At 40.9% G+C, this 22,453-nt stretch overlaps 2 protein-coding genes across 2 annotated transcripts in view; one reads left to right on the plus strand and one right to left on the minus strand.

Annotated features, from left to right (window-relative positions):
• The window catches only part of MIX23 (mitochondrial matrix import factor 23), a 31,848-nt gene extending 24,151 nt beyond the window's left edge, over positions 1-7,697 (minus strand). The window contains exon 1 of the mRNA XM_020985935.2: positions 7,551-7,697. Within this exon, the coding sequence (XP_020841594.1) occupies positions 7,551-7,601 (51 nt within the window). The 5' untranslated portion in view covers positions 7,602-7,697. The remainder of the gene's footprint in view (positions 1-7,550) is intronic.
• A 1,336-nt stretch (positions 7,698-9,033) lies between these two features.
• The window catches only part of FAM162A (family with sequence similarity 162 member A), a 42,642-nt gene continuing 29,222 nt past the window's right edge, over positions 9,034-22,453 (plus strand). The window contains exon 1 of the mRNA XM_020985934.2: positions 9,034-9,266. Within this exon, the coding sequence (XP_020841593.1) occupies positions 9,233-9,266 (34 nt within the window). The 5' untranslated portion in view covers positions 9,034-9,232. The remainder of the gene's footprint in view (positions 9,267-22,453) is intronic.

The following is a 22,453-nucleotide window of genomic DNA, read 5'->3' on the forward strand; positions in this document are numbered from 1 at the left end:
GCTCATTTTTTTACAGATGAGGAACTGAGGCAAACAGGGTAAAGTGATTTGTCCACTACTAAGTGTCTGAGGCCAGATTTGAACTCACATCTTCCTGACTCCAAGCCCAGCACTCTAAAGGGATAGCTAGTGAGTAGCTAAAAAACAATAGTAGCAATCACAAAGAATTACAGTTGGGCTCTGAATCTGGAAGATCTGAGTTAAAGTCCTACCTTAACTACACATAAGTGTCCCACTACAATTTGCAGAGAAGGGGCTGATCTCCATTGGTAGAGCAAATCCCTCACCAGGAGCTCCCTATACTGATGAAATCACAAACCTGGTTAAAAAAAAAATTACAAAGATGCAGTGTTGGCTTCATCAAGAACAGATAGAGCCAGATTAACTTGATTTTCCTTTTTTAAACTGGGTTACAAAACTGGTAGACTAAGGGAATGCTGTGGATATAATTTACCTAGATTTCAGCAATGCATTTGAGAGTGGCATTCTAGTCTTGTAAAAACTAGAGAGAGATCTGAACTAGAAGAGAGTACAATTAGATTTGGAGCTGGTTATGCAGCTAGACCCAAAGAATAGTCATTAACACTTCCATTTTAATCTGGCAGCTCTCCAATAGAATTTCCCAGGGACCTGTGCTTGATCCAGTCTTATTTAATATTTTAATCAATTATTTAGTTAAAGGAATATATGATATGCTTCACAGAACTGTAGAAGGCCCAAAGCTGGAAGGGATCATGATACAAAAATATGTTGATAGGTTAGAGTATTAGGCTATATTGAGTAAAGCCTATCTATTTGCATGTATGTATGTATATATGCATATATTTGTATATGTGTGTGTATCAACAGAGATAAATGTGAATTCTTACTCATGCATTCAAAAGATCAACTTCACAAGACAGGGAAGGCTTGGCTAGATAGCAGTTCATTTGATAAAAATCTGAGAAAAATAAGACAAATTCAATACAAGTAAAGCACAAGATATGGCAGGCAAGAAAGCTAATGCCTCCCTAGGCTGTATTAAGATAGGCATAAAAGCCTTGGTCAGACATTTGGAGTATTGTGTTCAGTTCTGGGAACATTTTTTGAAGGACACTGATAAGCTGGAAAACATCCAGGGGACAATCAGAATGATAAAGAGCCTCTAGTTCATGTAATATGAGGATTAGGGTACTGAGTCTGGAGAAGGGAGTCATGATTGCTATCTTCAAGTATCTGAAAAGCTAACAAAGATTGCTTTGCTTGGTCCTCAGGAGGTAGAAGCAGGAGCAAAGGTTAGAAGTTGCAAAAAGGCAAATTTAGGGTCAACGTAAAGAAAAGTTTCCCAAGTGTAATGGGCTACCTTGGGAGGCAGTGGTTTCCCTCTCACTGGAGGTCTGCAGGGTACCCGCTTGTCAGGCATACTGAAGAAGGACTTCTTGTTTGGGGATGGGATGGGTTGAACCAGATAGCCACTAAGCAACCCTTCCAACTTTGAAATTCTATGAGTTTCTATTTGGATTTCTGGACCTCAGCTTAAAATATAGGAATGAAGAACTTTTCACTAGGGACAGGGTATATATGAGAGATCTAGTAAAAATCTGCCCGGAGTATTACACATCTCATCTAAAGGTGAAAGGGGTAGAAGAAAATAGTCACTGATTCCATATATACCAAACCAAATAACATAGAAAGTAGCTAAATTCAGGAGACGGGCATCTCAGTAGAAAGACCACGGAAATCCACATGGACTATGGAACCAATACTCTTTTAAGGTTTTGGATTATTGTAAGCCTTTCCCCTTTTATGTCCCTGGAATTGCTCAAACACCAGCAGTATAAAAAGCACCTGACCTGAATGCTACAACTACTTAATTCTAGGCAGCATAATTCAGTGAAGTATGCTAGCTCTGCAATCACACAAAATGGGTTTGACTCCCAATTGCTAGTTGTGCCACCTTGGGAAGTCTCTCACCCTTATCCTTGTCATAGCTCCTACATCTGTAAAATAAGGATTTTGTAATAAATTGAAAGTACTAATGTGCCCCTTTTTTAAGGAAAGCTATTATGAGGAAATCTTAATTTACAAAAAATAACTTATGGAAATTATCCTTTAAAAACCAGCATATATACTGTAAGACTAGATGCGACAATAAAACACATAATAGCTACTAAATGCTTAAGGGTTTTTCAAAATGAAACTTATAAAAGTTTAAAAAGAAACTTTTAAAAAGAAACTCCTAAAAGCTCGGAGAGATGGTCTTAAAGCAGAAAGAACTATCTTAAGACAGAGGAACCAAAGACAGACTTTTAATTCCTACGTACACGTAACTTGCTTCTTTCTCCCATAGCTTTTTCAGACGCAAAGGCTAGAGCAACTCCAGATCTGTATCTCCAGTTGCCTGCATCATATCTTTTCCACTTCCACCCCATATCTTAATACTTCCTCAAACTGAGCTTTCCTTCTTTCCAACTTTCCAATTTTCACCATGGGTCTTTGATGTTATTTCTGACTCACCCTTCTCCTCCACATTTGCTTATCCTATGAGTTCCAAAGCTAGACTGGTTCTGTCTGTGGTAGCTCTCCTCTGCCCCTTTAGCTTTTTGGCTAGCACCTTACCACAGGCCCTTATTACCACCATACTGAACTATAGCAATAGTTTCCTAAGAAGACTTCCTGCTTTTATCTTCTTCCTCCTCCAACCCTTCTTTTATGCTTATTTTCCTTATATCTGTAGGAAGTTTGTTTGAAGATACACTTATTTTCCACATGATATCTTTGTATCTGGCCTTGTTACTCTTTTCAAAATACACTAATTTCCTATTGTCTAAACTAGTAAATCTCAAATTGCCTGCCTGATATTCAGAAATCTCCACAATCTGCTACTACCCTACTTTTACAACTTTACTACTCTTATTTTTATCTTCCATGTATACTACAATCCAAATAGCAGACTACAGGGCATACCTTGTACATGCTTCCCTACCTCAGTACTTTTGTTTATCACAAAAATCAACCAGGTAGGGGAAAGCAAATGTCTTTTGGGACCATCTTCTGTCTCAATTCTTACCTAGTCCTTAGTCATTGAATGGATTCTAGAAATATGGTTTAGTCCTTGCCTTTTTTACTTTTCTTATCCACAAAACACCCCCAATCTTGGTAATGATCCTTCAATTGATAATATTTTATGGAAATGATATTTTATCAATAACCAGAACATTGGAGAAATAATTTTTTAAAAAGATTATTAGCAAGAATACTATGGCAATGATTAAGTCGTTGACTATTCAAAGACAAGTAAACTGAATGCTGTTATCAGTATAGTATATCAGAATTGCTTTATTATAATGGAAATTTACTACTCTTATGTTATAGAAAAGATTCAGTTCAATTCAACAATTGCTTATCAGTGTCTACCAGGGGTGGTAGGGGTTGGGAATACAAAGACAAAAATGAAAACAAGTCCTCTTCTCAAAGAGCTTACAGTCTCTAGAGGGAAGCAACAAGTACACAGATAAGTAAACACAAAGTAAAGCCAAAGTAATTGAGAGTCAATCCCTAACAACCAGTGATAATCAAGGGAGGCCTTTTGCAGATGGCAACTAAAAAGAGTCTTGAATGGAGTCCAAAAGGTGAGGAGAGAGAATTTTGCAGGAATGGGGAAGGCCAGTGCAAAGGCACTAAAATGGGAGACTGAATGTTTTCTATGGGGAATTAATGCTTAGGAGGACACAGACTCAGTGGATAGAGACTAAAGATTAAGAGGGACAAGCTCTACCGCAATAAGAGATAAAATCAAGTAGAGGAGTTGGCCTTATTCAGAAGAAGCATATCTTCCTCTGAGACTCGATTAAAGGAGAGAGCTGAGAATAACATTGAGGGGATCTGAGCTTTAGAGATCATCTAGTCTAGAACCATCAGAGGCCCCAAGAGATAAGTGACTTGCTCAAAGTCATTCTAGAAGTCAGGATTCAAACCCATGTTTTCTGACTCCAAATTCAGTTATTTCTACTCTACCACATTGGAATACAGGAGGAAGAAGTATAAGTGAATTGTAGTAACCCTAAAGAACTTTTTTAAACAAAGTTCCAAAGTTAAAGCACTGGAAGGAAATTTAGAGATTATCTAATCCAATCCCCTTTAAAGAATGAGGAAACCAAGGCTGACAGGAGGTGAAGTCAAACTGCTCAAGTTCATAACTAGAATAATGTCCTTCCTTTCTATGTTTTTTCATGTCCTGAAAGAGAATTTTGATGAAAAACCATGTTGCGACACACCCATTGCTTATAAAATGGAAAATTTCATAAGCTTTTTCCATAATAAAAGGACATTCCAAACCATAGAATGCAAACTCCTTGACTGCAGGAACTAATTCATTTTTTACTGCTGCATCCATAGTACTTAGCATAAAGCTTTATGCACTGTAGGTAGTTTTAGACCTCCCCTATTGAGTACCCTATCGCAGGGGTTCTTCTTGTAGAAGTCCTAGGAATGTTGTAATGGTGTAATTGGACTGACACTTGTGTCCCTTCCAGATTTCAGAGTCTTGGTTCCTACAGAAATTTCTAGTCAACACATGTTTCAAGAACCTGGAATTTTGGAAAAGCAGGACAGAACCTCTGGCTGAAGATCACTAAAATGTCTGGTATAGAGAAGTCACAAGTTTGCTTGGAATGTGTCAATCAACTTTACACAGGAAAACAATTTTTAAAAAGAACAGGTAGTACTCCTAGCTTAGTGACAATTCAAATCTAAATGTATTATCACAAGAGATCAGATAAAAGGGTAAACAAACCTATAAGGAGAGAAGGTAAGTTAGTAATATTTTCTTATACAAAGAGCAGCACAGTGAATTGGTTCAGCCATTCTGGAGAGCAGTTTAGAACCATGCCCCGAAACTCTTAAACTGTGCCTGTCATTTGACCCAGCAATACTGCTACTAGGTTAACACTCCCAAAGAGATCAAAAAAGAGGAAAAGGACTCCTATCTACAAAATATTTATAGGTCTATTTATCCTGGCAAAGAACTGCAAATTGAGAAAGTGTCCATCAGTTGGAAAGTGGCTGAAGATGTTATGGTATATGATTGTGATGGAATACTATTGTGCCGAAAAAAAGAGAAAAGTTTCAGACAAACTCTGGGAAAACTTGTACGAACTGATGCAGAGTTGTGGTAAAGAACCAAGAAAACAATTTATAACAACAATATTGTAAAGACAAAAAACTTTGAAAGACTTGGGAACTCTGATCAACCATGATTCTAAAGGATACATTAAGAAGCATGCTGCCCACCTCCCGATAAAGAGGTGGCATTCTCAGAGTGCAGACTGAGACCTGCTACTGTCAGAAGGTTGTTCTGATAACACAGTGGCAATGTCAGGGGCTCGGCAGTCAAGTGATCTGGGTCTAGTATTAGTTTTGCCACTAAACAGCAGTGTGACCTTGATCAAAGCATTTCACCTTTCAGGGCCCTAGTTTCCTCACCTGTAACATGAGGAAGGCTGAATCAGATGACGATAAATCTAACTCTGCCAGACTATGCTCATATGACGTATTTACATAAGGAACAGTTTTAAGAGAATTGCCATAGCTAGGAAATCAGTTAAGAGAAGACACTGGTAACGGAAGGTGGTGAACACATGTAAATTTTGGACAACTTAGGAAAACAAATAGTAGCATATAGTCTGTAAAAAATGACCTGCAAAGATCATTTCCTTCTGCATGCTAAATGTATACACTGTGGATAGTTTGCCTCAATTAGGAAAACCTGGGTTTCAAGTTCTGCCTCCAACACATAATGGCTGTATGACTTCCAATGACCTAAGCTTATCAAGTGTTCCCTGGGCAGCTCTCTAAGGCTATAAATTGCAGAACAGTTACCTATGTGTGTTGACTGATAGAATATCCTCACCTTAAAGTTCCCTATACCAATGAAATCATATATGCAAAAATATCAAATCTTATGTTTGGTAGAATAATCACTGCAACTATGTCCTACTGAAAGTGGATCATTGACATCTTCTTAAGATGTATGGATGGAATAAACATTTATTACAAATTTGAATTCGGGTCCTTCCAGACTCCAGGCTGGGTTCTATCCACTGTGCCACCCAGCTGCCCCTGCCTCTAGTGTCTGATATGCAAAATACAGGGGTGGCCCAAATGGCCTTCAAGGACAAGTCCACTTGTAATATTGTACAAGATATAAGACACATTAATATTTCATGTATTGGGTACCCAAACTTAGGCCTAATACACCATTTTCTTTAGCAAGACCAGATCACTCTGAAATCTCAAACACCTGAATAAACATTTATCTTTAGAGTAGGTTTACACACACATGAAAAATGTGGTTAATATTATTGTGTGTGGGGAGTAAAGGATTTAAAAATATCCCTTCCCCCAAAAGTCCACATAACTACGAAAACAATGTCATTCGAATGCATGCTGTGTATTCCAAAATTCCTTCATAATGCTACAGTTATTTGGATCTGCTCTGGGATTTAATCTTACAGGTGGCTTTTTTTTTCCTTTTCAGTCTATTTTAACTTTTTTCTCTAGTGGGACAAAAGGCATTGGTAGAGCTCCAGTGTAGGTTTCTGAAGGTTTTCCCTCCCAAGCATTCATCCCTTTGGCTTGTAACAACAAACTTCATAAAAATTCCCGGGGAAGGGATCCAAAATTCAATTTTCTGTTCAACTTGAATTGCACGTTTTAACTTGGTTGCCAGTGAGCACCAGAAGACACACGATGCTATCCCCAAACTGGTAATACCCTCAACCCCCCCCCCCCCAAACAGGGGGGAAGGAAAAGGGGTGGGGGGAGGGAAACGGAGAGCTAACTGGTACCAAACTCAGACACCCCGCTCCCCAAACTGGTACTAAACACACCCACATACATAACTAGTACCAAACTCAGACACAGAGACACCCCCCCCCCAAAGTGGTAGACAAAGGAAGGGAGGGAAGGAGAGGAGGCAGACAGGAAGACAGCACGAGAAGACACAAGACAACCTCCACCCTGCGAACACGTGTCTACACTCGCACACACTCTCACTCTTTCTCCGTGTGTATCCCTCTCTTCTCTCCCTCTCTCCTCTTCTCTCAGCCCCTGCACGGTCCTGCTCCCCTCTCGCTAGCCAGGCAGGGATGACGGTGGGGGGCTGGGAGACGAGACCAGGCGGGGCTCTCTGGATCACCCCCATTCATTCCGCCCCGGGTCCGAGACGACCACTCCTGGGGGACGGGACCTCATGATGTTCCTCGCGGGGGCCCGGAGCCACCGGCTTCTCTGGTGCTCCCGGTCCCAAGCCGAGAAGAGATCTCAGCAGGCAAAGACCGGGACCGCGTGGAAAGAGACCCAGCCCCCCCCCCCCCCCCCGGGAGCGGCTCTCGAGCTTCCCGCAAGCGGTGTCCTCGCCCCTCCGTGACCTCCACGGGCCCTGAGGAAGGAGCCTCTCGCTCCGCTCCTCCGCCCGAGCAGAACCCGGCTCACTCCTCTGGCCCAAGCGGGAATACGGGCCCCGCGGGCCCAGGAAGTTGGGGTGCGCTTGGCCCAAGGGGGCCCCTCACCTGGAACTCAGCGATCTCCTCACAATTCACTCCTCCACTGGGCGCCGACATATTGGACAGGCGCGAGGACCCCGGCGGAGGCCAATCACGGAGCAGCGAGGCTGTCCGAGGCAAAGCCTGAACAGAAATGGCCTGGCATGGGGCAGAAAAGCTCAACTCGAGGAAGTATAGTAGACTCCCTTCTCCTGTCTTCTCATTTCTGGCTCTTCCATTCTGTTGTTTCCCCGCCCTACTCCTAATTCTAACTATCTTCACCCTTGTCTCAGTTAACTGTTCACCTCCGGATGGCCTTGACTTTGGTTCAAGGACTGTTGGCTGAGCGAGTGAGGAATGGTTTGGTTACTGGACTGCTGAGAGAAATAAGTTTTAAAAGTGACAGAAACAAAAAGTTAGTTGAATCCTTAAAGAAAAGAAACAACTGGGAGTAAATGTCAATGTATATTATACATAACATGCAAAGTATACTGTTGGATCTTCTCCACTCCCCTGTATAACAATGCTGGGGAAGACCACTATAGGACTTAATGCATAGGTTATTTATTCCCTTAATAATGGGACCCAATTGGCCATCCACAGGACTCATAAAATTATAATCTTAAAGTTGGAAAAGACATGAGCATCTAGTCCAGGTGAAACATGAGCCTTCCCCCTGTCTTATACTTTCCACCTCAGTCTTCATCCTACCCTCAGAGCAGGGACTGTCTTTTGCCTATTCTTTGTATCTATTAGCACGGTGCCTGACACATAGTAAGCACTTAATAATAAGTGTGAGAAAAGGTGTGGTAAACCTTGAAACTTCCTGTAAATGCGAATTGTTCTCTTTAGCAGCACTGATACAAATAAATTCAAAGAATGAGTAATTTGACTCCTTTGAAATTCTTTTTTTTGTTTTGCTTTTTGGTGAGGCAATCCGGGTTAAGTGACTTGCCCAAGGTCATACAGCTAGTGTCTGAGGCTGGATTTGAACTCACATCCTTCTGACTCCAAGGCCAGAGCTCTATCCACTGTGCCACTTAGCTGCCCCTCCTTTGAGATTCTTGACCGTGTGCAGAACGTTTTTTGATTGCTTAAAGTCATATAAACCAATGCTAAAGCACTCAGACCTACTGTGTGCCCGGCAGTGTGCTAAGCGCACAAAGAAAGGTAAAAGACAGCCCTTGCCTTCAAGGACCTCGGAAGTCTAAAATGGGAGACAATATGCAAAAACTATGTACTGACAAGATATACACAGAATAAACTGGAGACAAGACCAGAACCAAGATATTCTGACTCTCAGGCTAGTGCTTTTTCCAAGATGCCATGCTGAAATTGTAGGAAATCCTTTATATGATCCATTTCTAAAAGGGGAGGTAGTGTGTGGAGAGGAAGGCAATTTAACAACAAAAATCACGTCTTTATAAATGAGCCTCTGGCACTAAGAACAAGTCAGAACCAACGACATAAGCTACGTGCCACAGAGGAGCAGCGTAACCCAACCCACGGGAGGAGCCGCTCCCTCCTCCGCCCCCCTCACTCCCCGAGGGCACCACGTGGGTGGAGTCGGACGGTGCCGGCGGTGGTGCGGCCAGCTCAGGCGCTACGTCACTGGGTCCTTGGTGACTTTCAGCCCCGGAGCTGGGCAGCTGGAGGCTGGCTGGGCAGCTCTGCGCGGGGGAAGGACGTGTGTTTATACACTGGCGGCCATGGGGAGCGTCCGGGGCCTGTGCCTGGCGGCGGGTGAGATTCGGAGCAGTGGCTGGGAAGGGGGGTGGACATGTAAACTCCCACCCCCGGCCCCCGGAGCCGGCTCTGTGCCGCTCCGACCTCAGAGGGCAGGGGAAAGGAGCTCCCGGGCCGAGAGGCCCCCAAGACCCCCCCCCCGGGTCTTGTCCGCGGGTCCCCCGCACGTGGAGATCCCCTGACGCAGCTGCCGCGCCGGGCAGGTGGCTCATCTTCTGCCGTCGTTCCGCCCCCGTTGAGCAGGGGCTACTGGGGCAGAATAGCGCATACCGTTTGATGAGGTCGCCAAATCGTTTATTTTTTGCTTGAGTATTTTTCCGTGTTATCCGGGAAGGTTCTTTTAAGTTGGGGGGTGGGGGCGACCTATCCAGAAATAACTTGATACGAAAACAAAAAGCCTTAATGAACTTTTTTTTTTTTTGAAAAACTGAAGGACTTGAATTCAGGAATCCAGGTTTTGAGTCTAGTTCGGCCACTTCCTGGCAGTGTGACCCTAGGCTGGTCACTTCATCTGTGCTGTTGGGTTGATGCTTTTGTAAAATGGGGACCCTTGTGATTGAATTAGATCTACCGAGGTTATTTTAAGAAAAAGTCATAAACCTTGAAGCTGTCTGTAAACGTGAATTGTTCTCCTTAGCAGGGTTAACAAATTAATTCAAGGAATGAGTATGTTGACTTTCTTGAGATAAAAGAGCTGCAAGTATTAAAGTTAATTAATTCGATAAAAGAGCTGCATATACTCAAGTTAATTAGATAAAAGAGCTGCAAATACTCAAGTAGTACAGTTCCATCTTAGGTAGTAGAGGTTTTGTAGTCCAGCTGGATTCTGATCAAACCACACCTGGAATCTTGTGTCCTGTCCTCAATGTCACATTTTTAGAGAGGCCTTGACAGACTAGCCAGTATAGAGGAAGACAACCAGGAAAATGATCACAGGGAATAAACTATTTCATAAAAGAATTGCTTGTTGACCCAGAGGGAGAATACACTAGGAGAACATCACTAGTGTATCTAGAAAAAATAGGCTTTTTATAGATCCACAGAGGGGATTCCATTTGTTGGAGAAGCTAGGTCAGGCAGTAGATAGAGCCCTGGGTCTGGAGTCAGGAGGACTTGAGTTCAGATTCAGCATCAGACACTTAACTACCTGTGGGACCCTGGACAGGTCACTTAACTTCAATTTGCCCCAGTTTTCTCATCTGTAAAATGGGGATAATAACACCTCTTTCCAGAGTTGTTGTGGTTCTCAAATGAGATAATATTTGTGAAGTGTTTGATATGCTATATAAAATTTGACATCTCTGACTGCTAGAGCTGTCCATTAATGGTTGCTTTTTGAATTAGTGAGCTATCACTAACAGTATTCCATCAGAGGTTTACTTGTCAGGGATGTTGTAGAGGAGATTGATCCCTGCTTTTTGATTGAGGGTTCTCTTGGCAACGATACTGGAGTGGTTTGCCATTTCCTTCACCTTATTTTATAGATGAGGAAAGTAAGGCAAACAGGGTGAAGTGACTTGCCTAGGGTCACAGACAACTATTAAGTGTCTGAGGCCAGATTTGAACTCAGGAAGAGGAGTCTTCTTCACTTCAGGCCCAGCCTGTATCCACTGGGCCATCTAGTTGCCCTGAGGTTTTATAAGGTAGTGAGGAAGAGAAAATGGCTGAATACCTAAAACCTCTTCTCACAAAAAAGAACTGAAAAAGCTAAATCAGTGGTGTCTTTTTGGCCACAGATTTGGTAAGTGGCTTTAGAAATGTGACGATTCTTGTCCTAATGCCTCTGTTCCTTAGGTAATTTGCCTTTTCAGTGTGTCCATGTAAACATAGAGAGTAGGAAATATACTTTTAAGTTGTTGGCTCGAAAAGAAACGATGTATTTAAAAATAAAAACCCTAGTAATGACATAATTTGATCAGTTCTTTCTTGGTAGGAGGAGTGGTAATGTTGCTGCATTGTTTAAAACTAATTAAGATAGAGTAATGAAAAGGGATTCTGATTTCTCAGAATAGATATAAAAAGGTAGAAACTAAAACTATTAAATAGGTCATTCTTTTGCCTGAAGAAACTCCTGTAGTGGATAGAGCACCAGCCCTGGATTCAGGAGGACCTGAATTCAAATCCGGCCTCAGACACATAACACTTACTAGCTGTGTGACCCTGGGCAAGTCACTTAACCCCTTTGCCTAAAATAACAACAACAACAACAAAACTTAGTCTGTTTAGCAATAACCATTAAAGTGAGAGTACTACCAAACTTATTAAGCAATTTAGCATCATTTCCTTTTGTTCAGTAGAAATAAAGCCATAAACAATTATGACTTATGTATAAAAGTTTTATGGCAGATGTGGTGGCTTTGTAAACAGCTCCAAAATATCTTTTTTGACAGCTACCTGGGAACCTCAGTTAATCTTAAAATAATAAAGCTGTTATTTATATAACCCTGTAAGGTTGGCTAAGTGATTTGCATATATTCTTATTTGAATCTAACCATGAGATATGAACTTAGCCTGGTCTTATCTCTATTTCAAAAATAAGAAAACTTAGGCTTGCAGCTAATTAATGTCCAATAGGCATTTTGGACCACTGTCTACTACACCTTTACACCTCTCTCCTGCTGTAGTACTGCAACAGACCACCAACCTTGACCACAAACAATTCCCTGTCCCTGTTTGTTTTAGGTGAGCCTGACTCTCTGGTCATGTAATGCAAACACACCTGAAAAATTAATTTTAATGTGCTAATAACCTTAATCATTGAGAGGTACAGGACCATAAGCCCAGGAACATCTTTCTTCCAATCCTGTCACTAGTAACTTAACACTTTGTGACTTCAGGGACAAGTCACTTAACCTCCTTGTGCCTAGAGGTTGTATCTGCCAGCCAGACAATGGAGGAAACTTCCATACTAGGAGTTCCTATTTTGACTGTTACAGATCTTTCCTGCATTCATGTCATCAAGGAAGTTACTAAGTACCTGGTTTTCCAGGACCATGAGGGATTGGTCACTTGTGAGTATCAGAAAATATCATTGGTTTAGCTACAAGCATAACTGTTGCCTCTCTCACAGCCTCATTCAGGGTACTGAAACAGGACCTGACTTAATGTCTACCAAGAAGCACTTAAAGAACACTCGAGGGCTTGCAGAAGTAGCTAAGTGGTTTAGTGGATAAAGTGTTAGAGGGAGTTAGGAAGACCTGAGTTCAAATTCTGCCTCACACAGTTAAATGACCATGGTCAAGGTACTTAACCTCTCAGCCTAGGTTTTCTCATCTGTAAAATAGGTATAGTAACAACTGTACAGAGTTGTGATTATCAAATGAGAAAATATTTGTGAAGTGCTTTGTAAACTTTAAAATGCTGTGTTAGCTTATTATTTTAGAATAATTAAGGCCAAAGATATATCTTACTTTGGAGGCAGAGAGCTGCCTGAGTTTTGCTCAAAAGACTGTATTTTGGAGGAGAAGCTTTCTCCTTTTCTCATAATCAGCACTTTCTCATACACTTGACAATCCATTCCCGACCACCTGGAATATTATGTCCTTCCCTTCAACTCCTAGAATCCATAACTTCCTTCTACTTGAGACCTTTCATGATTCTTCTTCCTCCATCAGGTAACTGGCTGCTAGAGCCCTTGCAAGAAATAAAAGTACTTTAAAGTATATTTGTTATTTATTAATAAGTATATTATAATAATGATAGCTAGTATTTATATAGCACATACTATATACCAAGTACTGTGCTAACAGCTTTACAGAGATCAAATTTGAGCTTTTGTTGTTGTTCAATTGTGTCTGACTCAGTAACCCTCAGGGACCATAGCACACCAGGCCCTTCTGTCCTCTGCTACCTCTCAAAGTCTGTCCAAGTTCATGTTCGTTGTTTCAGGTTCCATGATACTCTATATCTGTCTCATCCTTTGCCATCCTCTATTCCTTTTGCCTTCAGTCTTTCCTAACATCAGGGTCTTTTCTGATGAGTCCTGTCTTCTTAAATAGACATGGGGCCACTAAACTATACATAAGGATCTTTCTCCACTGGCTACATATTGACTTAGTTTTAAAATGTAATGTTATCTATGTTTTATTGTACTTTTATTTATTTTTAAGAACTATTTCCCCATCACATTTTAATAAAATTTGGGCCGTGGTTTGGGCCTCACTGGAATGTTGTACTCGGTGGTATGTTTGGTAACTCCTTGACTAGAGGACTAAACCAGAAGGCTGTGGGTGAAGAAGTTGTCTACATGGGAGAAATCTTAGCATAGTACTAGCTTTCCAGTCAGAGGACATGGTCCAAATCCTGCCCCTGAAGCTTGCTGGCTGTGTGAGGCAATTACCACTTATTTCCCTGGATCTCAGTTTCCTCATCTGTAAAATGAGGAGGTCAAAGTAGATGGCCTCAGAGATTACTTCTCTGTGATGCTGATACTACAGATAACATAAAGTTGAAGCCCTTCAAAAGGGCTCTGATGTCCACTTGAATTTCAGGATTTGATACTCTTAAAGTTGAAGTGGAAGACGTGCAGCTGTCTTGACCTAAGGGGCAGGAGACCTGCTGTCTTTCTGCAAAATTAATCATCAAAAGATTAAGCAGCTCTCTTGAAGCATACATTTATTCAGCATTCAATAAACATTTAGCATATTGTATGTGTGCTGTAGACTAATTATGGGGTAGATATAATGATAAATAAAATGAGGTCTTTGCCTTTAAGATATCAGAAACATACCTCTTTGATTATCATTGTTCAACTTGTTAGCACCATCTGAAACTTTACCCGTTATTTCTGTATCACTGACAAAATAGGTGAAGTTTTGGCAGCTTCAGTGCAGATGATAGAATTAGAAGGAACCTTAAAAATGATGTAGTTCAAGCCCCTTGATTTATGGCTTAAGAAACCTTGGCCCAGAGAGGTAATGTGTTGCCCAGGTTCAATAGCACTATGTTTAGGTGAAAAATATGAATGGAAATCTGATGATGGTTTCAGATTTCTTGATGTCTTGATGAAGAGTTATAGTAATTATTAGTAAAGAGAGTAAATACTTAGTAGTTTTTGGAACAGTTGCTGTGAGAATTAAACTTGGGAACTAGTGAGGAAGCCAGAAAGGATTGCCATGTAGTGGTCTGGGCTTGTATTTTGATTCTGTGGGTTAATCTGTTTAATTAACAGACTTTCTCCAGTACAAGGAGTCCCCAGCTTTTAGAAGTGGGCTGTGTTCCAAAGATTCGAATAAGTAATTTTAGAATTCTGGAAGCATTTTCCCATGAAAAGATTATGAATAGTATTTACATTCCCAGACTATCCCACAGAAGTAACCTATAGTCTAGCTCTCTTGTCCATTTTTCCTTCGCAATTTTGCTAACTTCTGTCCATTTTTATTCCCACAATTACCACCTAGTGTAGGGCCTCATCTCCTACCTGGAATGAAATAGCCTCTCCCTTCGATCCTACATGGTATTACTAAAATAATCTTTTGAAATCCGTTTTGATTATGTCATTCTCCTATATGGTAATTCAGATTTATAGTCATAGATAGGCAAGGTGGGAGAATATGAGCTGTAAGTCATGGTAATGACACACAAGTAGGCAAAATCTTGAGTCATCCAGGGTAAAAGTGAGCACAGTTACCAGAACACAAGAGAGCGAAGATCCCAATAATAGGGAAGTGCTAAGCAAGACATGATCATTCAGGCAATAGTGGTCGTGTTGTGGGCAGTAAGTCTAGTCAGGTCACAATAGTAGGGTCAAGCTAGATGCTTGGGATTGATGTTAGACAAGGAGGCTTGTCACAGTTGTAGTTTCATCAGTATGGATTACATAATAGAACAGGAGTAAGTAAGACTTAAGGTGATTCAGTGTTAAGGTTTCAGGCCTGCAAGGAAGACTTGATTAGGTTCGGTTGTGAACATCAGGGAGAATTTCTAAGGGAGCAGTTCCTAAATAAAGAAATAATACTTTTTTCAAGATCAGCTTAGCTAGTAAGTTGGTCTTGACCCCCAGACTCTTGTCCTTTATGGCCTTAAAGGATCTTGACTAGTTAAGACAATCCCTGAACTCATTATCCATTCCCTTCATCAATCCAGGAAACTTAGGATATCTGTGTCTGGTGGAAAAACCCGATGTTAGACTCTGTTGAGAGTGAGAAGGGAGGAGCCTCAGGAGCTCTGTACTGTTACACCCTGAAGTAGACGGATGAGGACTTGAACTTTCCAAGAAGATTGTTTCCTTGTGCTCAGAGCCCTTGTCTTCAGATGGCCTATTCAGCTTTTGCAACCCAGAGCAAGAGTTCTGACAGCAGAGATCTCATCACATAAAAAGACTAATGGCTTCCCTTTGCTTAAACAAGAAGATGAAATTGAATCTCCTTAGCTTGCAACAATATTCATCATAGTCATAAAACACTAGTATTAGTAGAATGCTTAGAGATCAACTAATCCAGCCCCTCATTTTACAAATGAAGAAACTGAGACCCAGAAAGACTGAGTGACTTGTCCACAGTCAAGGGTTATCCCAGAACTGGGAATTGAACACTGATCTCCTGACTCCTGGGCAGTTTACTTCCCATTCTTGTGCTCTCTCAACCTCTTCAAAAGTCTACCTACAAATTTCACACAAACTACAGCTATATAAAAAAAAGAGTGAGTGGAAATGATCAAAGAATCAAGAAGGGTGTGACTGGGAAAGATGATTTGTGCTTTTAGTGAATGAAACGCTTTATGCTTTCTAAAATGAATTTGAATAAATATGATGCATTTATGACTTAATGCTTTTTAGTGAATGAAATTAAATGTAAATTGTTACTAAGCAGCTTTAGTTGTATTGATTTTCATTGTTTATAAATTAATAAAACATTTTTTGAAGTTTCCCTACCTAGAAGAAATTGATAGAGACCAGCAGTGAACCTCTCTCTCAGATTTCACTGATTTCCCTTCACCTCCCCCTCCTGAGCATGTGAAGCAACACCTGGAAACAACCGCATCTCACCCAATTATGTGTATTTTTCCAAAGAAATCCAAGGTCTCAGAGGTTTTGCAGTCAGCCTTATGGAAGAGTTTTCATTGCAGAACTATGGGAGGCAAGAGAGGTTAATTTAATAATTCCTTGATGTGAAAGAATGACTGACTCTCCACTAAAACCCTCATTACCCAAGCCTTTCTCATCTATGACCTATCCCATTTCTCAGCTCTAGTCCAATACAGGTCCTGTTAGAAAAAAAAATTTTATAGTTTTGTGGCAAGTTGAACAGATTGCGGTACTTCCTACTGGGCTGTTCAAGCCTTCCAGGCAAGCATTGGCTCACAATGGAAAGAGTACTGACCTGCCATTAATGTGCTACATAACTGGGCTAGGAGTCAGGAACACTGCAGTTTGAATCCTTTCTCAGACTACCAGTTGTGTGAACTAACCACTTCTCTGTGCCTCACTGTTCTGATATGTAAAAACTCCCTTCCAGCTCTTAAATTTTAAGTCTGTGATCCTATAGTCTTCAGTAGTCAGTTGGCTTCCTCAGTTTCCTCATCTGTAAAATGAAAATGTTGGACAAAATGATCTCAAAGTTCCCTTTAAATTCTATACATTCTTCCCTAGAAATCTCCTAGCTTGTAGTTTAAAGTACAGTTGGAAATCACAACTCAAAATGAGTTTGGACGTTTAAAAAAGTCTGATATCCACATCTGGGGAAGATAAACAATCTACCTCCCTACTGAATTAGAGTGATGGGAAAAGTTGTGAGCTTTGGTTCTACATGAAAAAAGGACATTAATTGAGAGTTCGAAATTCAAATTCCCTTGAACTCTTACTTTTTTCAGGACCCTGGAGGAAAAAAAACAACCAATAATATTACTTTGAATTTGCAGAATTGGGCTTAAAATTTTAGAACTCGGTTTTCTGCCTTTTCGGTATTACAGAAGCTGCTAGGTAAAACAATTAGTATTATTGCAAACAGGGCTGCCCCTGATAAGGAAGAGATGTGGGTGGTAATCATAATTTCTTCTGAGACAGGGTACATAAGATGGTTAGAAATAATGAGATGAGGTTAAAACCCCAGAAGTTCATTTTGAATAACAATAGCTAGTATTTATGTAGTGCTTTACAAATATTCCATTTGACCTTCAATGAAAGGGGCTTCCCCCTGCCTTTTTATACTTGAAAACTGAGACAGGTTAAGTGACTTGCCTAGGATTTCATGTAGACATTTCCTTAGGCGGGATTTGAACTTGGGTCCCAAATCCAATATTCATTGTTATGCCTAGTTGCCTCATTTTATAGAAGAACATTCTGTAGTAGAACAACTGTTAGATGTTCCTTACACATGACATTCCATCTGTCCCCACATCTAAAATTCATTCTTACATCTTATAGAATTCCTAACTTCCTCCAAAGCCCAGTCCAGGTACCATCTCCTTCTTTAGGGCTCTCTTGATCTCTTCCCCCCAACCTTACCCATCCTCTCTAAATCTGCTCTGTAGGTTTAAGCTCCTTGAAGGGTTGTTTTGTTTTTAGTCTCTGATATTGACAATCCAGGCAAAGAACAAAGACACGAATTGGGTTGAGCTGAGCTAGTCTCTGGGAATTGGTTGAACAGCATTTCAGTATCAGGATCCTTATCGTGCCTCATGACCTTGACCTTGGCAGTTTTACATAGCTTATACCAGTTCAGCTCGCAGAGAAGCATGAGGGTGTAAAATCTAGCTAGTCTACAAGTTAGGAAGACATGAGTTCAGGTTTGGCTTACCCTCTCATATCCCTAAGCAGCTAAGACTATCAGTTGCGAAAAGGTGCTGACCTGTTCTGGTAGAAGGATTTTCCTTATCCAGGAGTTCCTATGCTAGTGGTTTATTGGCTGAATTGGGAGCCTAAATATTGTTTATATGGAAAAACTTACCGTACAGCACTGGTGTCAAACTCAAGTAGAAACAAACCTGAGAATCCCAGTGGCCATATGTTAATTTGGAAAACCACATATTGACATTATCTGTGTTTTATTGTATTTTTACTTATTTTGTGAAGTATTTCCTAGCTATATTTTCTTCTGGTTCAGGCTGCCCTCAGGAGTGTTGCAGGGCCTGTTGATTGACACCTTTGCCCTCCAGCAGGAGAGAAGAACAGAACTAAGCAGCACTAGAAATACGTCTTTCCTTGCTCAGTTCAGTCACACAACCAATGCCAGGAGGAAAACACATCTTGATCCTCATGGCTCAGGCTGGCCATTTCTGTATAGGGGATCAACGCTAGTTTGGGACAAGATGTCATCTAGCCATTTGTAAAATTAGTTTGTCCAAAGGCATTACATCCTATAGAAACATGGGAAAATCAGTTTGTGCTATGGCGAAAGGTTTGTAAAAGAGCTTGGTATTTGATTTTGGCTTTGAAGGCTAATTAAATTTGGGTGGGTGAAGCAGAGGAAGTGGGAAAAGTGAAGCAAAAGAGATGCAGGGTGTTCTAGTGTTAGAGAAACCAAAGGAGAACATCAGCTAGATGGCCAGTGATGCTGCCCCATACAACAAGAAGGACGAGGAGGTTGAGGCTAAGATGGCTTTTTTATTTAAGTGTAGTTATAACTCATCCTAAACATAAAGGTTGTTCATACAAATTAACCCCAATTGGATAGAGACTGGTAAATAAATACATCTCTGGAGGATTTAATTTGGTTGAATTTTTTATTACCCAGACAACAGAGCATCACTATACTACATTAACTTATCGGATATTGAAAAGCCTCTTTATTAAAATGGATTCTATCTGTAGTACCCCCCCTTCCCTGTCTGGCATCCACTCTGGAAAGGTACATTTACTAAAACCTCAAAATGAGTGTGGTAGGGACCATTGCAGTAAATAGGTATAAAATAACTACCTAGCATCATTATCTGTTCACAAGTCTCTGCTACACATTTGCATTTTGCATGTAATCTTATCCATCTGGAGAAATATCCTATTATCTTTTTTTACTTTTCAAGTGGGGGCCATCTTCAGTCCTGATCTACATCTTGCCACGGGACCCTGATGGTTCCCGAGAAGAAAGTGAGGGTGGTGACTTTGCACTTCCTCACTTAAATCCAGTTCATTTGCAAGTCATGGCATAACCTTCCTGATGTCATGGTCCTCTTTGAAAACGGACAAACAACTATACTTTTAAGTATAGTTCATGTGTTGGTGGGTATATATATGTATCTGTTTATTTGTGGATTAGAAGAGAATTATGTATGGATGCATTAGGAGTATAATGAACAGTTCTCTCCTAGGACCACTAATAGGTTCTCCATTAAAATTGCCACGAAGTTTTTTCCTGTGGTTTTTCACTTTTTTTTTTTCCTTTTGGGAGCAATGATTCCCACGCTCCAATTCCTTTTTTCTGTGGACTCACAGTTTATGCTGGCTTCTTTCCAGCCATGGAGCAATCATTAATTTTTTTTAATTTTTAACATGTGTTTTTAAAACTTTGGGTTACAAATTTTCTCCCTTCCTCCCTCCTCACCCACCCTCATTGAAAAGGCAAACATCTCCATACACGTTATAGATGTGTAGTCATGCAAAACACTTCCATAGTAGTCATGTTGTGAAAAACTAAGTAAATTTCCCTTCATCCTATCTGACCCAGCCCCCCATTCTGTTCTCTCTTTTGACCCTGTCCCTCCTCAGAAGTGTTTGCTTTTGACCATCCCCTTCCCCAATCTGCCCTCCCCTCCATCAACCCACTGCTCTCCTGTCCCCTTCCCCCCTTATTTTCCTGTAGGGTAAGATAGATTTTCATACCCCATTGTGTGTGTTATTCCCTCCTTAAGTCAAATCCCCTGAGAATAAGATTCACTCATTCTCTTTCACCTTCCCCCATTTCTCCTCCACTGTAAAAGCCTTTTCTTGTCTGTTTCATGTGAGGTAATTTACTCCATTCTACTTCTCCCTTTCTCATTCTCCCAGTATAATCCCCCCTCACCACTTATTTTTATTTTCCAGATAGCACCCCTTCATCTTCAGCTCACCCTGTGCCCTCTATCTATCTACATACATATAATTTTTCCCCTCCCACTAACCCTAATACTGACAAAGGACTCATGCGTTACAAATATCATCTTTTCCTGCAGGAGTGTAAACAGTTCAACCTTAGTAAGTGTCTTATGATTTCTCTTTCCTGTTTACCTCTTCCGTGTTTCACTTGAGTCTTATATTTGAAAGTCAGATTTTATATTCAGCTCTGGTCTTTTCCTCAGGAATGCTGAAAGTCCCCAATTTCACTGAATGACCATTTTTTACCCTGAAGGATTATACTCAGTTTTGCTGGGTAGGCAAACAATCATTAATTTGCAAACAAAATGTGAACCAGTGAAATGTCAGTCCAAAGTCTTTATAACCTGGTATGAAGATTATATGTCACAGAGAAGTAAGCTGCTACATTAAAACATTGAATTTAATATGATTTTTTGAAGTACTGTTGTATCTGATATCCTAGCAGTTGCTTCACCATCTTCCAGCTCATATTCTGTCAGCTAATTAATTTCCACTTTTACTTTTTTCCTACTTTGCCACCTACCTTCGCTCATTTTCTCTTCTCCCTCTTTCTCCTCCATATACCTACTTAACCTCAGCATATATATTTGATTGCCTACTATGTGCTTAGCAATGCTAGGCACCATAGGAGATGTCCAAAGTGTATAGAAATTCCTACTCTTTGGAGTATTTTTGTTTATGTATGTATGTATGTATGTATGTGCATATATGTGTACACACACACACACACACACACACACACACAGAGGTACTATAGATGAAATCCTAGTTTTCAGTAAACAAGCATTAAATGCCTCTTATGTGCCAAGCACTGTGTAGGCACTAGGGACACAAATACAAAACCTTTCAAGATAGTTACATTCTATTGTAATGAGCAGCGTGGGAAATTCAACTGTTGGTGTCTAGTTTCCAGTTCACAGAAGCTAGAGCCTTTTGTTAGTGAATTTGAAAGTTAAAATGTGATTTGAACACATTAGGAGAGTTAGTCAACATGCATTTATTAAGAAAAAGGGACATACAAAGGTATCCATGACACCCATAGAGCCTGTTATGTAGCTTTGGCCTTCGCAGCCTTCCACTGGATCACCTCTCCTTCTTGAAACTCTTTTTTCTAGGTTTTCATGATGTTACTCTCTCCTAATGCTCTTCAGGTCATGCCTGTTAATCATGGGTAGTCCTTGGGGCCCTCTTCTTTTCTGCTATTTCACATGGTGATCTCATCAACTGTCATGAATTAAGTTATCAGCCGTAACATCTCTGTTGACCTCCATTCTCCCACCTCCAACTGCCTATTGCACGTCTCAAGCTGGATATTATGTAGACCCATTAAACTCAACATATCCCAGACTGAACTCATTTTCTTTCCTCCCAAACTCTCTTTTCCCTTCCTGTTATTGGAGGACACCACCATCTTCCCAGTTCCCCAAGCTCTTGACCTAAGTGTCATCCTCAAATCCTCATTCTCCATTTCCAATTTGTTTCCAAGGTCTGTCAATTTAACCTTCATAACATCTCTCTAATGTGCCCTCTTCTCTCCTCTAACACTGCCATCACTCTGACTTAGGCCTTCATCACCTCATTCCTGAACTAGTGCAATAGCCTACTGGTTGGTTTCCCTGCAGCCCACCCTCTATTCAGCTGTCAAAGTTATCTTCTTTTTTTCTTTTTCTTTTTTTTCCTTTTTGGGCAATGGGGGTTAAGTGACTTGCCCAGGGTCACACAGCTAGTAAGTGTTATGTGTCTCACACCAAATTTGAACTCAGGTCCTCCTGAATTTAGGGCTGGTGCTCTATCCACTGCGCCATCTAGCTGCCCCCCAAAGTTATCTTCCTAAAACACAGGTCTGACCATTTCATACTCCCCCCCCCCACCACACAAACACACTTAAGTAAACTGCAGGAGTGGCTTCCTAACACCTCCAGGATTAAAGCCTCTGCTACCCATCCATAAGCTGCCCCCCTCTCTCCTTGGTCTTCTTACGTGTGACACCCCTCCTGGGTATTCCTCAGACAAGATACCCCGTCTCCTACCTGAGCCTAGAATGCCGTCCCTTCATCTCTACTTCTTGGCTTCCCTGGCTTCCTTTTAAGTCCCAGCTACAATCTCACCTTTTACAGGAATCCTTTCCTGATCTCCCTTAGTTCAAGTGCCCCTTCCTTCTGTGGATTATCTCCAGTAT

This window comes from Phascolarctos cinereus, unplaced genomic scaffold, assembly GCF_003287225.1.
Source record: "Phascolarctos cinereus isolate Bilbo 61053 unplaced genomic scaffold, phaCin_HiC Scaffold_726;HRSCAF=1367, whole genome shotgun sequence".
Taxonomy (NCBI): domain Eukaryota; kingdom Metazoa; phylum Chordata; class Mammalia; order Diprotodontia; family Phascolarctidae; genus Phascolarctos; species Phascolarctos cinereus.